Source organism: Podarcis tiliguerta (genome assembly GCF_965153285.1).
Source record: "Podarcis tiliguerta genome assembly, chromosome: 4".
Lineage (NCBI taxonomy): Eukaryota > Metazoa > Chordata > Lepidosauria > Squamata > Lacertidae > Podarcis > Podarcis tiliguerta.
This window is the reverse complement of record NC_139537.1, coordinates 40,315,057-40,330,457: the sequence shown is the minus strand read 5'-3', so window position 1 is coordinate 40,330,457 and position 15,401 is coordinate 40,315,057. Positions and strand designations below refer to the sequence as shown.

Genomic DNA, 15,401 nt, shown 5'->3' with positions numbered 1-15,401 from the left:
AAAATATTGAATAAAAAGAGCTGAATCTCAGAACTGATCCATAATTATAGTCATCAGCCACAATGTATATGTAGCCAACTTGCATGAAGAGGAACACACCAGATCAGGGGTAGAATTCCCTGATAATGGAAGCTGGTCTGTAAGATCACTCCATTTCTTTCATTTCTTTGAGTCGTAGATTACTTGAAAGAGCTGTAAGATGCACATGAGTGGCAGAAGATATGAATCAGCTCTCAGATACAATGTAATAAAAAAAAACCAGCAATAAAGATGAGAAGGAACCTACCCACCCCTTCCACAATCCAATAATACACACAGGGTACAAATGTGCTTCTGGGCACAATTCTTTTGAAACAGATTAGGTCCAGAATACTTCAAGGATCCCCTCCACTCATACCATTCCTAAGATCATAAGGAGAGACCCTTCTCTGTGTCCCATCAAAGGTAGAGGTGTGGCTGGATGAGATATGAGAGAGGACTTGTTCCATGTCAACAACCTGATTATATTCATATGGCCCATGGTTGGTCACTTCCTACACAGCTTTCCCCCCCAGTTACTGAAGAACTGTTTTTTCCCCCAGAAGGCTTTTATAATATGAGGCAGATAATGTTTTTTCTGATTTTTTTAAACTGCTACCTCTGCCTCTTTTGCAATTGTTTTCTACCATTTTCATAAAACTGTTTTTTTTATATTGTAAGTTGTCCTAAGTGGCATGAAGTTTGGGGTATTAATGCTCTGATAAACTAATAATAATGATGATGATGATGATGATGATGATGAAATCTGGTTACCTCTGGCTAAATAGTTACAATTTCCATTCAAATTTGTGTTCTAAGGATGTTTCTTTGCACTTCTACTTCTTTTTTTTTGGGGGGGTGGGATGTTTTTGTTCCGTCTATACCAAGACAGAAGTGACATGGGAACACTTCCTCTATGTGCCAATATTTACCTCCCCCGTAAAATGGAAGTGGAAGCACTATGTGCTGTCAAGTGGAATGGTCAAAACTGTCACCCTCTCAAAGGCTGTTTTGTCAAATTAGAGGATTGTGCCAGAGATACTCAATGGGGGCAAAAAACAACAAGAAAACACAAGTGACTACAAAATCAAGAACCTCAAAAGAGATTGCAAAAACTTGTAATTTCTTATGAAATATCATATAAAGGCAGAGAGAACCAGCACATGAAAAGAATTCTCCATATCAGAATAAACTTGAATAGCACTCAGCAGATGAAACTCACATGACAGGGGGTTCCAATTAAAGTACAGAAGGCAAATAGCGATTCATGTCATAATGCTACCAGAGAGACACAGAGAGAGGGGAAGAATATATATATATAAATGTATGCTATTTACCTCTGGGCATTTCCTGATGGGGAATTTCTCACTTTGGGGTTACTGGAATGCATTGACAGAAATCCTAAGCACACAGCCACACGCACTGGGGGGGGGGGGGGGCTTCTTGTCAAGTTCCTCTGTTGCTGCTGGCAGTTCTGAAGCACTTTCTGTCCCTTGCTTTCCTCAGTGCTGTCGGTCTGCTTGTCTTTTTCCTTTTTGCTTCTCTCTGTTGTTGCACTGGGCCTTTCCCTCTCGCAGCTCCAGCATTCTCCAAATGTGTGACTCCTGCTGTTGTGAGGAAGTCTCGCATCTCCAGGGCAAACTGAACCAAACCCAGTCAAAGAACAAAAAAAGACTATTAAAAAGGGGAGGAATCTAGAACTAAATGAGATCAGTATATGGCCTTTTTTCTCCACCTTTTTAACTGGAAGGGCAAGATGAGAAAGCTCAACCAGATGGAAGCTGAATGTACATTCCGATTATAAAATAAATGCTTTTCCGGTATTAGCTACGTAAGCAACAACCAGGTGTGCTAAATCTAACAGATGAGAGGGAGGAAGTTTCTCTGCACTCCAATCCAAGATCATGTACAAAAACATTTATGTGTAGAGAAGCAAGTTGCTCGTATCAATCAGTTCAAGCTTTCTAAAAGGACTACGCAGGCCACATAACTGCAAAAAGATATAGCAACATTTTTAGAAGATCACACAATTATTAGCACATCTTACAAACAGGTAACGATTACCCTAGTGAAACACAAGATGGTAATGGGAGGAGGGATCTTTTTCATGACTTCTGAATAATCAATATCCACCATCAAAATTACTGCATCCAAGTGCTAAGTATCCTATGTCAAAGTTGCTAGGCCCAATTTTCTAGACTACTGTCCATAAATACTATGTCTCAATCTACATTTAAATGAAAAGTTAGAAACATTGAACATTATGGTGTTTGAGCAGATTTTAACACAGGGCTTATTCATCACTACTATTACTAAAGAAATCTAAAATGTTTTTCTTCTTCATGCTGAAGAGTTTTGGAACAATTTTATATCAGATTCAATTTATTATCACAGTTTTTATATCAGAACAATTTTTGTATCTGAATGAAAACTAGATTACCAACCTCTAACACTGGATGATAATATTCAAATTAAGTATTTTTTCATAATTCATAAGTTTATAAGCTATGAAGAAAGTAAAAGTATAAGAAAGTAGTATTTACTGGTCAGATTTCTTTGAAACACAGCAGTATATTGTGAAAGCAAAAAAACCCTTTTGTGCTGCTGAAACATACTGCAAGCTTTTTCATATGACAATGTCATAATACTGAATTTTGTCACTCTATGACATAGCATCAACATATCTTAATATCAGAAGATAGCATCAGGACATTTAAGTTCTTTTCCTCCTTTACCATTCCTTCCTCAAATGCTTCCAAGTCTGAAGGAAGGAAGTCCTACAAATTTGGCAAAGGATCCCCATACTCAAAGTATGTAAGGCAACAGAGAATAAAAAAGATTTATTATTTTTGCTCATTGCAAGGGGAGGAATGTGCCAATTAAATTTCAGATAAGGTCACAGGACAGGTATTACTAATGTTGATGCTTAAGAACCTACAAGAAATCCAATCCAATCTGCATTACCGGACTGTATTTTACATAAGCCATATACGGAGTTATTGTGAGATCTTGTTCTCACAAGCACAGGACTCATTCTGCCTGAGAGCATATGCTAATGCCCACAAATTAGACTTGGTGGTTTTGAGAAACTGAGACTTCTAGAAGCATTTTTAGTAGAAGTGGGCTGGCATGCTTATTTAAACATTTTGGATGTGCCACATCTGAATCTGCTGTAAGCCAGGCTGTATTTCTACCCCTTCACCCGTAAAACACTCAAACACAAGATGGTAGGCATGCTTTCACTGAGGACAAAAGACCATAGCAGACTACACAGAATATGAAGCAGGAGATGAATTCAAACACTCCTGTCTGCTACAAATCATCCCAATATAATGGGCACTAATTTCACTTATCAATCCCAAAAGGCAAATTTTATTATTATTTTCTAGGTTAATGAAGCTAAAATGCAAGTCATCTTTTGGGACATGTTGGACAGGGCATATGTCTTACAGAAAAGCAAGCATTGCCAGCCTCGTTTCTGTTAATGCCACTGTCTCAGAAGAAACAATCCACAAAAGTTACTTTCAACCCAAAGTGCAGAGTTCACTGCAATCAGGACATCAATGGTCCATTCGTTCTTTTTGTAATATACTTATTATACGCAGCCATTTGACTTCATCCCTGGAGGCACACTCCATTGTCTCTCGAGACAGACGGATGCCAACAATATTATTCTGTCAAATGTTACGGCCAAACAGACCATTATTAAAACCAATTTCAGTAGCTCATTCTTCAATATAATGTAGGGAACCCTGTATTTCTGCAAGCCTTCTGGCCTGTTCCCTTTGCTTCTAAAGGCATCTTACCGGAACTCCAGTGTCACGACATTGTACTGATCATCCTGAAAATGGGTTCAGAAGCCCTTTGCAGACAAAAAGATCACCTGAAATAAGACAAAGCTTCATCAAGCAAAATCCACAGCAAAATGAGTTTTGCCCAAAGCAAAAGAAGATACACCCACCCAGTTTTGGAAATACAGGGCCAAATTAAACTAACCAGTTCCACTACTGGAAGCCTGAACAAAGTCTCCTGTAGCGCAACAGGGTGGGGGCCCCCACACCCCTCAATGGCTTGAGGTGTGTGTGTCGGGAGACCCCCCCCCCACAACAGCACACAAGGGGAAGAAAGGGGAGATTGTTCCATCATGCAAGCAGAAAGCTTGCGCTGACAAAACATTGTTAACAGCATGACATTGTGTTCCTCCCACCGCATCTGGAAGCATACAGTACTTGACAGCTTATCTGCCCTGATGTTTAAGGATTGGTAGACAAGGTGTATTACAAAAGACCTGCTAAGGAGGCAATTGCTCAACAAGTTGCACTGAAACAGAAGAACTGTCTCATCCAAATGATGGAGAGATGGATGGAAAGAGGGACACAATCCTCATCCCAAAATTAAAGATGTAGTGGTAAGTAAAGAATGCTTGAGGGGCACAGAAGTCTACTGCCTTAAACAGAATACTTGTTCCAGCATTTACGATCCTCTTTTAGCCATTTAATATCCATTCTGCCCAACAGTTAATGGGAACAACATTCAACTCTGAATTGTTATGTTCTTTTCATAGATCCATTGAAATACAAACTAGATACTCTGAGCCAGGTCTGAGGTACAAAACACACAGAAAAAAACAGGACAGATCCTTCATGCTGCTGCTATTGAAAGGGTGATCATAAATGTGTCATCCCTGGATCTGTAGCTGATTAAGCAAAAATATTACAGCCTACTGCGCCAGCCAAGTTTCAGTGACTGATATGTAATTTCTGAACAGATCTAAAACTTGATTATGACCTAGACCTCCTGCTGTGGCATTTCCAAGCTGAGGTACAATTCTAGAGAAAGGTTCAGTCAATATTATTTTTAAATATTGCATGTATTTTCAGCATGTTTGCATTATGTTCCAATTCCATCACTGTCTTCTTCACCTACTGTAAGATACAGAGAGTTGCTGTTATCTATAAGATATGCTATGGAAATGATTCTACAGTGCTAGAAGGCAACTCATAGCCAAGCTACTGAACAATAGCTGGAATACCCTTTGAAACCAAGAGGCGAAGAAAAATAGAGCTCAACTGATGCAAAAACCCAAATTCTTTCACATAGTATTGCTAGCTTCCTTGAGTCATGAAAACTGATGGCTCTGCTGCCTATCTTCCTTTTTGTCCTTCCTCTCTCATTTTTTTCCCTTTGTCTTGTTCTCTTTTGTGCGGTGACTGTGTGTGCATTGGAGTGAGTGTGTCTGTCTACAAAAGAAAACTTTATCAAAACAGATCCTAGACAGAGGAGGAGTCTAGAGATGGCACACTGATGAATCTAAGATGGAAATGCACAGAGTTCACACCTTAGAAGAGGCACTTCCACGTTCCAAATAGGAATGCAGTGCATCTGCACAAATATGACAACCCACTTCTATTTCAGCAGCAATACCCCAACAGATGGTAGAGCCGCTCATGCTGAAGCTGGAAACCTTACTGGAATCAAAGCAGAATGCAGCCCAACAGTATATTCAATCCCAGCAATAAACTATCACACACAATTCAAGTGAGCAAGATCTACATGGCAAAGTGCAATATCTACTGAGGGCTCCTAGAAAAGACCATTAGTAGCAGTAGTGGTAGTAGTACTTAGAAGATTCTGATTTAGAAAATACAAATTGGAGACCTTTGAGCAGTTGTGGATAGAGTAGTAAGCTGAAAAGCACAAATTGGTTAAACTGCCTGTTCAACTAGACCTGAACCTCGGCAAACTAGTAATTGCTAGATTGGGATTAGGCTCATCTAGCCCTGAACCTAAACAAGATGTGTACTTACCTCTCCCCCCCTGCTCTGTACAGGAGTATTTGGGTGGAGAATTGGAGTCAGGGTAAATGTGCAGACACACATGTAAAAGCATCCTGCCAAGTATACAAGGAATAAAAGAAGTGACTAAACTGTAGTCCAGATCCAGCACAGCAAACTGCAGAAGTTGCCCACCAACTCCTTTGACCTTAGCACCGGAGTAATGAGTGGCTAGGGAAACCCAGCCAGATGGGCAGGGTATGAATAATAAATTATTATATTATTATGAGAGCAGAAGTAGTCAGATAAAGGACTCTGCCTGCTATTTAAGAGACTGATCTCTGAAGCACTTTATCTCCTACTCTCAGTGTTGTGGAGCTCTGACTTGGAAATAGGGAAAAGGGCTGTGTTAATGCTAGCATGTCTGAGAGTGTGCTCGGTGCCTGTATGTTGGGTGAGCGTGCACACATGCACATTAAGTATGCACAGGGCATTACCACGGCTGGCATGTGGCCCTCAAGGTGGGTGGCTAACCAACAATGCAGCCGTCAGGTGAAAAAAATATTGGCCACTGGATGTGCTATTTTCATTCAAAATCTTAAGAGAAGATACAGCTATATTAAGCCACTCTCTCTTATGAATCAAAACCCCTGGTTCGCGACAGGTTAAAATTACATCATGCAAACTTTGGAAGTTGCAGTTTCCTTTATAGCATCCACAAAATATACCAATGAGGTATGTAGACTTGGAAGTGTAGTCTATATGATCTGTGTTTTCCAAGTATGTGGCAGTTTAATTGGTTCTGCAACACAGTCTCCTTCAGAGGACATTAATACACATCTCCAATGGAGACCTTCCATGCCATGTCTATCGAATACTAATACTGACTTTTCAAGAATAAAGCGCTTTTAGAAGACCTATAAAAGAAAAATGATAGAGGAGGAGTCTTTTAATCTCACTTCAGCATGTAAAGGTGGCAGCACACAGGGAAGAATGCAACAGGTTTCTCTCCATCTTGGCAGCTCACTAAGTTTCAATGCAGAAGGTGTACACAACAGGTACTTTAAATCTAAAGCTGTAATTTTGCCTGCTCCCACAAGATAGATAATACTACATGCCAGGAAAAGGTATTCCATTTTTTAAAAAAAGAATATGCAAGTTTTCAAGTTACAGAATTTGTCACACCACGTAATCATAGCTTGTATGCAGTAGAGACGTTAGCTTGGTGAAAAATGCAAGTAATGTACGGATCTGTGTGTTTCTTAACCGTGCAACTGTGTGTTCCAGTTGTGCCTGGTTGGCAGGAGGGTGCGGAGAAGATAAAGCTGGAACCTTAAGATCCTAATGGCACAATGAAACCAAGTCTACACAAAAGTAAGTCTGACTGAATCCAGTGGGGCTTATCCCCAGTTAAGTAGGACTAGGATTGCAGCCTAAATCCCCTATGTTGAGAGATATTGAAGAAATGTGCATATCAGGAATGCTTTGATATCATTTCCTTGCAGTTCCCCCACCAAAAACCAGTCTCTCCCAAGGTTCAGGAATTGTGGGTGTGGGTCCTGAGGAGGAAGGAAAATCCCTGAAAATCAAGAGGAGGCACCTTCTCCAAAGTAAAAAGATACCTTCACTCTTATTATGGGGCATGCCTTCCTCCTCAGCCTCCTCATCCCACAGCTTATTGCATTCAGCAGGGTAGGAAAGCCTGTTTCCTCTAAACCTGTTCCACAGGCTTTTCTCTGGATTCATCCCACCACCCCTTTTCAATTTCTGTGCATTAACCTCAATGCTCCCCTGTAACTGGGAAACTGGAAAGAACATCAGATGTGATGCAAGCAATGGCCATTACAGGGACAAGAATCAAGACTACTGGCTTGCACTGCTGTAGCTAGCATGTGTTAGAGCAGAGATAAATGAAGACCATGGCCAGGATTAAAATCATTGAGAAGATTCATTCATTTATTTTAGAAATATCTCTCTCGTGCCAATTACCATAACTTAAGGCTTTTGTTAACACTTGACAACGATCTCAACATTGCTCCGATACTTTGCACATATTTTCTTTATGATTTAAAATTTATAGAATTGATTTGTGAAGCACAATTGTCTGTATGTTGATGCAATGTAACTTCAAAAATTGAACGGTAAACAATATGCACAGACAATTCCATCATTCACATTTAAAAATCACTAAAAATAATTAAAGAGTACCTTGAGCTTAAAAAAATAATTCAAGCGAAGATGTTTTTGCCTGTTGAAGGATAAATGCAAACAGGTTTTCAAAGCTAGTGGTTAGAACACCAATATAAATAAGATCAGTTGTCTGAACAGGTGGATAACTTTGACAGTTTCAGCCATGGTCTGCTTTCAACTGCCTACCCTAGAGATAGATAAAATTTTGATTCTTTGACATACTTGAGGCACTAGCTAACACTTACTGTCCAATAGGCTGAGAATAGATGGGTGGATTCAACACCACCTATAAAAGGAAGTCCTTGGACATTCAACTAAACCCTGTGACTACAGTATTTAAAACAATTGCAATATCAAAAGAGGTAAATTATCTAATTAACAGATGTAGTCTCTTGCTCTAGCTTTAAACATCAGCAGTTTCTTCGAAGTTTCAAGTTGATGGTGAACAGTCTTCCACCCCACTGTTTTCACAGTTGTTTCTGCTGCTTGGATAGCCAGTCACTTATCTTACTGTAATGTACAGATGCTATGGTTGTGTTCAACAGCTTCCCGCAACTGCTACTGATTTAGTGCTAAAGATAAACAAAGGATACAAATTTTCAAGCTGGCTTCTGCAAGCATCCTGGGGGACTCTGTGGTTTGGACTTTACTACCTCTGCCAACCCCACCAATTTCCCAGTCTGCCATTTGAACTGACAGGGATCTGCAGTTCCTTCTGTGATTTGTGGGATCTGGGTGCGATGAACCAGCATATCCAACACCAAAAAACCCTCCAACTGGAAGGGAGCCAACTTTTAGCCTGAGGTGTGTGTGATACTACACACCAGTTGTGCCTTGTATCATTGTTCTGTTTGTACACAGTTTAGAGCATCCATGAAAGATGGGGAAAACGAAAGAGCCAAACAAATTGTGCACATTGTAGGACTGTCAGTCTGAATTCTCATCTACTTCCATATTCAGATGTTACATTCAATGACCAGACTAAGATAATTCTTTTAGTCCAGATGGATAATTTGATATAAGGCACTTTAACATGGATATTTAAGCAAATAAATTTGTGTGATAAAGGTTCAGAGGTCCCAAACCTCAAAATAACCAAGGAGTTCCTTATGCAAGGATATTTGACTTTCCTAAGAAGATATGGATATGAGACCCATACCAAAGATTAAGCCATATGGTAAGGACATGTACCCTCAAGGTAAATATTAACTAGCCTAACATATGCTAAAGAAAATACTGTCTTGAGAGCTACTGCTGATTTCTTCATCAAATCTTAAAACTCAATTATAAAACATTTTCAAATAACTAGCAGAATAAGCTGTGTTAAGACAACATTTGCACTGTTCCTTTTGTCAAAGGGTTCCAGTTTCTTCAGTAAGGAAACCTAACAGCAGAATGTTATCTTTGCAACCAGTAAGTGGACTACAGCTTCTTTAAATGCCATCCTACCCTCAAATACATTTACAATATATTTGGAGGAAAGAGGACTCAATATCCATCCCTTGCTTATTAGTACTTTAAATGTTGAGAATAGCAGGATCGATTTCATATGGGGGTGGGAGAGAAAAGAGAATGATTCCCCCCCCCCCAAGCTTAGAGTGGCTTATTGAAAGATCCTACAAGGTATTTTGAATAAACACTCTGAATTATACAATAATGAAGAGGTACAAAATTTAGCTGAAGTTCAGTGAAATCACATTCTCCAGAGACTGAAAATTTGTCCACCAACAGTCAAGCTCCTAAAATTTTGTATCAAAAGTGTGCTGTGATAACTATTACTCATTATGCTGAAGTCTTCTCACTGCTATAGCTGGAAGATGTTGCACTCAAATTCTTGGCCAAGAATAAGAAATTGCAATCCATACAAAACAGATGTGACAATAGCTCCAACTTGGTAACAAGACATATAAATACATTGTGGTCCTGTTTAAATTACAGGTGAACAGCAGTAAAAGGGCAGTGTAAGAATGTCTGAAAAACCGTAAGTAGAATTTGAAATCAGGAAGTTCACAATATGCTTCCTTCATACCTATAGCTGATATGTTAATTATAAGCAGTACCATAATAAATATCCTCTTTTGGATTATGTGAGAACTGACTTCTTAAACTGGCCTAATAGTGGGCTTTCCTGTAACCGTAAGAACAAGCTATATTCTAAAACTGGGATGGGGAACCTATTGCTCTTCAGATGCTGCTGGCACGGCCAATGGTCATGGCTGGTCCAACAAAGGTTTTGGAGGGCCACAGGTTGCCCATCCCTGATTAAAATTAAAAGAGCAAGCATGTAACACTGGACTGGTTTGCATGACACTGTAATCTGAAATATGACTTAGCAGGGACCATGCAAGCATGCAGACTCCCAGAGGGGATCTTGCAGGCACTTTACTACTCCCCAGTCTCATGGCATGTTGAGCTAAGCCAAAGTTTGGCTTAGTGTGTCACCTGAATTCAGGCTCATGGTTATGTTTTCTCCTCATTATCAATGGGCTGGAGCCAACAGCAGATTTCTGCTTAACTCAGTATGGCACAGGAGCAAAAAGGACCAGGGAACAGCAAATTGGGCTGTGAGCTCCTATACATTCACACAGTCCCAGTACACCATAGTTTGGCTTACCGGATTGTTGTGCAAACCAGGCCACTGTCTCACATAAGAACATACAAAGCTGCTTTATATCAATTCAGACTACTGGTTCCCTAGGCAGTGCCATCTATTACAACTGAAAGACACACTAGATCCTCAAGGAGAAGGTCTTTCCCTGGTTATTTTAAATCTGGAGATGCTGCAGACAGAACCTGGGGTCTTCTACATGTACCACTGGGTACAATGCAAGCTTTGGTAACAGAAAAACCAGCCAAATGTGCATCCCCCATTTGTGGTACTAACTCCTCAGGCACTAGTGAGCGACATATTAGAGCACACCATGTTTCTCAGCAAATATCAATGTTATCCTAAAACATAGCAACTGAAGACAAAACACAGTGCATTTCTAACAGATTAGCATGCAAATGAAGGTTCTTTGGAAACAGAGAACTACAAGTCAAGATATAAAATTCTATAAGGAAGAAAAGTGTGATCTTACCATGATCGGAATATTAAACAAAGTACAGCATCAGTTCTGGGTATCTTTGAGCAGTTCGTCTCACGAACACGTCCAGCATTTAGTTGTCTAGGAGAAAAGGATACAGGAATGTAGTAGGTATCTCTACTGAACGTAAAAGCTATGGATCACTACAGATGTTTAGAGCTGTATAAACAGTAGAGTCAAAGTTTCTTTTCACAGCAGCTGAATCCTGAAGTATCAATATTTTGCTTATGGTTCCGTGATCAAGAAAACCGTTTTCTTAACTGGGACTTAGGTTAACTTTGTCATACTCATGTAGTAAAGATCAAGAATATAGACTTTTACTTTTATTTTTTGATAAGGAATTTAAGGGAAGCTGTTATTTCAGATTCCTAGACAACAGCACTAAGTTTCAGCTGCCAAGCCCTGGGCTACACTGTTTAAAAAGCCCCACCTTCAGCTACTAGATGTTCTGCCATTATCATCTCCCATTTCTAAGCTTTTTGTACATAAGTTTTATTCACAACCACAGGAAAACTTGCTTTGGTTAAAACAAAATGCAAGCACTCTCACTGTAAAGGGAAGCAATGTAATCTAAGCAACATTTCATGCTGTAATCTTGGCCACATGGGTTTCTAAGCCTCACATATGGCCTAGTTCTGATAGTATGGCTAAACCATGGTTTGGCTCTTAGGGCTCTGCCCTGGGTTCAGACTCTCCTCTGTCTGGGGTTCCAATTATCTCCTCCACCTTCCAGTTTATGGAAACCACAAAAGAAGAATATTGCTTAAGGTGGGGAGAGGAAAAAACACCCACGTGCAACCCAAACTCTAGAAATCTTAGCTGGTCTTGCTAGCCAACTTGGTCACCAAGACTTTTCTCCTCTTCTCTATGCAAGGTCAAGAAAAATCCCCTGCTCCTCAGATCTGCAAATATAAATGTAGCTCAGGTGTGGGGCTGTTCCTGCACTTTGGCCTTCAGCCCCAGCTCAGATTTGCAGAAATCAGAGATGATTCCTACAGTTGTAGAAGCCTAAGGTGCACACAGCACCATCAGTAGTCCGGCCTAACCTCTAGAATGATCCCGCTTCCCCCTGATAGCCACTGCGGAGAAGTTGTTTGATTCAGAGTAGGATTGCGACTCTGTTCAACAACCCACCTCAATCAGCCAATAACTGTTTCTCCACTTAACTATATCTGTGAAACCATGTAGGGTTAGGGAAATAAAGTGGGATATAAATACAAAATAGATATCTAGAGCTTGTTCATGCAGTAAGAGCACTTTGGAAGCCAAGGGGCAAAGAGACAAACCCAAATAATCCTTTCTAGATATAGAGAAGGGTGCAATAATTTCCCCTTTTCCTTACTCTGCTCCATGTAATTCTAAAGTCCAGCATAACTGTGGAGACATATCCATGTTCTACCAGTAGGGCCAAGAGATTTATCATCCTCCGCAAAGGATGATGGACCATTCAACATGAGCAGTGATGTTATGGCTCCCTATAGGCAGTTTCTTTGAAGAGATCTCAAGATACGGTAGTTTCAATCAGGACCCCCCCCCAAAAAAAAATAAACCCATAAAAGACTAGTAACTTCTGCTAGGAAAAAATAATTCAGCTCCTGGAAAGAAGCTTTCTCAAAACATTTTCACAAAAGGAACATGCCTTCAAAGGGAGTGATCCTGGAGCTATCATAGAAAAGGTCCTCCCCAGCAGTCTCTTAAAAGAGGGTCTGTTCAACAAGTCAACTATCACCCAGAAAACCTTAAACTACCACAAAATAATTATGAAGGGTTTCAACTGTACTTCCCTCACCCAAGCAAGCCAACACTCCTCTACATCTTCCAATCCTCTTCACTGAAAGGAATATTTATTTTATTTTGTTTAACTTATAGACTGCTTAATAAAAAAATACCTAAGAGGTCCACACAGCGGAAATTCAACTCCTCTCATGAGGGACACACAAGTAAATGAAAGGGAAACTGGCCTCTTTCACTGACCATCCCTTTAAAATAGATAAAATAATACAAAATAATACCCTCTACTTTTCAAAATCCTGACAGCTTCATACAAGCCCATATCAAAAAATCATGGGTAGACCCACTCTGAGCACCATCCCCTCCAGCGGGCAAACATCGGCTCTCACCAAAAGGTCTCTTACACAGACCAGAAAACAAACCCCTTCTCTTCCAACACATAGGTAAGATTGGCACATTACTTAACTAACTAGTCAACAGTCAATTGACTATGTATTATTTGACCATGGTCAAATATTTTCAATATTCCACAAAACGGTGATGCTTGAAAATTTGGCCAGCTGCTTATTTAGCACAGCTGTCTTTTTTTGGAAAAAGTTTTTTGTTTAATAGTTGCTACTATATGGTTTTATTTCTGTCTTCATTTTTTTGAAGTACGGCAACTGCAGGTTGGCTGTTCCAGGATAAAAGCCCAAGAGAACTTTTCCGTGAATTGCACGCAATTGTAAAAACGTTGCCTAATACCACTGAGTTATACTGTACATGAACAGGTCGTTACTAAAGCTGGTATAAAAAGTGGCAGCCAAGATTCATTTCACACAGAATACCAGAATGACACCTATTCCCACACCAACCTGCCAGTGCCTTGAGAATTCTGCTGAAGCCCTTCTCCAGCTGCCCCCATCAGTGGTGAAGATGTTAGGGGTCAGTGGGAAAGGGATTGAAAAGGAAGTTGCCCATACTGTGGTGCCTTTCCAGAAATCTATGGTGTAACCACATTTGGGTAACTCTGTACAACTCTCATCGCTGCATCTCAAGGAAGATATTGCAGAGTTGGGCAAGGTGAAGAAAAAAGCCACAAAAATTACCAGAGCGCTACAGCAGGACACCTACAAGGAGCAGCTACAACATTTGAACCCAATTGAGAGTGGGGTGGTGGAAGAGTAAGGCGGCATGATAAAAGTGTAATAAAATTAAGCACCAAGTAGAGGAAGTGAATAGAGAGAAGTTTTTCCTTCTTCTCTCATAATACTAAAAGCAAGGGTCATCCAATGAAGCAGAGAGCTGGGAGATTCAGGACAGACAAAAAAAAAGACTTCTTCACAAAGCACTGAGTTAAACTTTGGAATTCACTGCAACAAGATGACTACCAATTTAGAGTTTTAATTAGTTTTATCTGCCATGAATTTGTCTCCCAAGGGTTACTAATCATGATGGCTACTTATGAGCTCCAGGATCAGAAGCAGCAAGCCACTGAATACCAGTATCAGAAGAGCGGAGAGTGCTTTTCTGTTCATATCCTACTTGTGGGACTCTGGGAGGCATTTAGTTGGCCACTGTGAGAAATCAGATGCTGGATTAGACAGGCCTTTGAACTGATGCTAAAGGGCTCTTCTTCTGTTCTTACTCAATCACAAAGGAGTTTGCTTTTTCAGCATTGGCATCCCATTCATGGAATGTCGTCCCTAAAGTGGTTTGGCATGGCACCTATGCTGCACTCTTTTCAGCACCAGGCAAAAGTTTTACTCAGCCATGCATTTAAATTGGCTTTATTTCTAGTTCTGCTTTAGGTGTTCTATTTGATATCATCTTCCAGTTGTTTCCCATACTACAATATAATTTGATTATACACTGCCTTAATATCCAACCAGGATAAAGGATGGTATTTAAATGTGTGTGTACGTACGTATGTATACTTCTCTTAAATAATTAGATTAATATTCAGTTATGTATTATCCACATGCTTGTCCTATAGTTCAGACTGCAATACTATGGTCTCTTGGAGGGCATCTGAGGGGCCTTAAGATAGATCAGATCTACCTCTCCAACATGTGAGTGAGAGATCCAATGTTGAGGCCTTCTTATTTAACTGCAATGAGTCTTCCGGCATTCTGGCCCAACCAACATCCAACACTGGGTGGTCCAAGAAGGAATACAGAGGGAAGGAGCTGGGATCCTGAGTCCTCCCAGTCTCCTGTCACACACCCAAACCAGGTTTATTTATTTAAGTAACACTTCTGAACACGTTTAAATCTCTTCTTCCACTCCTTCTAGCAAAAATAGAAAGGGAAATGTCAAAACAGAAAAACACAGCAGGAAATGGACGGAAGAACCCAAAGGCCTTCCACCACTCTCACTTTCATCCTGCTAGCTCAACTCACAGGATTTTCAATTAAGGCAGTTGAATCTCCTTTGGATTTTGCTCCTCCCCTAACATTAGGATTGCAGTCTTAATCACTAAAGCAAATCAATGTATCTTCCAGATACAGCAAGTTAAAGGATTCTTCTCCATGTAAATGAAGAAATGATTTGCTCATTTATCAGATATGAATACTTGCTCGAAACACAAGCTTATGTTCACCTGGTGAAAATAAGTTTCCCT

General features: G+C 40.1%; 2 protein-coding genes across 11 annotated transcripts in view; one reads left to right on the top strand and one right to left on the bottom strand.

Moving 5' to 3' along the window:
* The window catches only part of BCL9 (BCL9 transcription coactivator), a 97,274-nt gene that overhangs the window by 14,579 nt on the left and 67,294 nt on the right, over nt 1–15,401 (bottom strand). For 6 of the 10 annotated variants that reach the window (XM_083439212.1, XM_083439211.1, XM_083439210.1 and 3 more), the window contains exons 2-4: nt 11,063–11,149; nt 3,825–3,901; nt 1,356–1,659 (exon numbers count right to left, since the gene is read on the bottom strand). In XM_083439212.1, the coding sequence (XP_083295338.1) occupies nt 1,356–1,408 (53 nt within the window). In that variant the 5' untranslated portion in view covers nt 1,409–1,659; nt 3,825–3,901; nt 11,063–11,149. Of the gene's footprint in view, nt 1–1,355; nt 1,660–3,824; nt 3,902–5,825; nt 5,909–8,000; nt 8,041–11,062; nt 11,150–15,401 lie in introns of all 10 variants that reach the window. The other 4 variants (XM_083439217.1, XM_083439216.1, XM_083439209.1 and 1 more) reach the window with 2 other exon arrangements.
* The window catches only part of PDZK1 (PDZ domain containing 1), a 191,053-nt gene that overhangs the window by 128,144 nt on the left and 47,508 nt on the right, over nt 1–15,401 (top strand). The gene's annotated exons all lie outside the window — the stretch shown is intronic.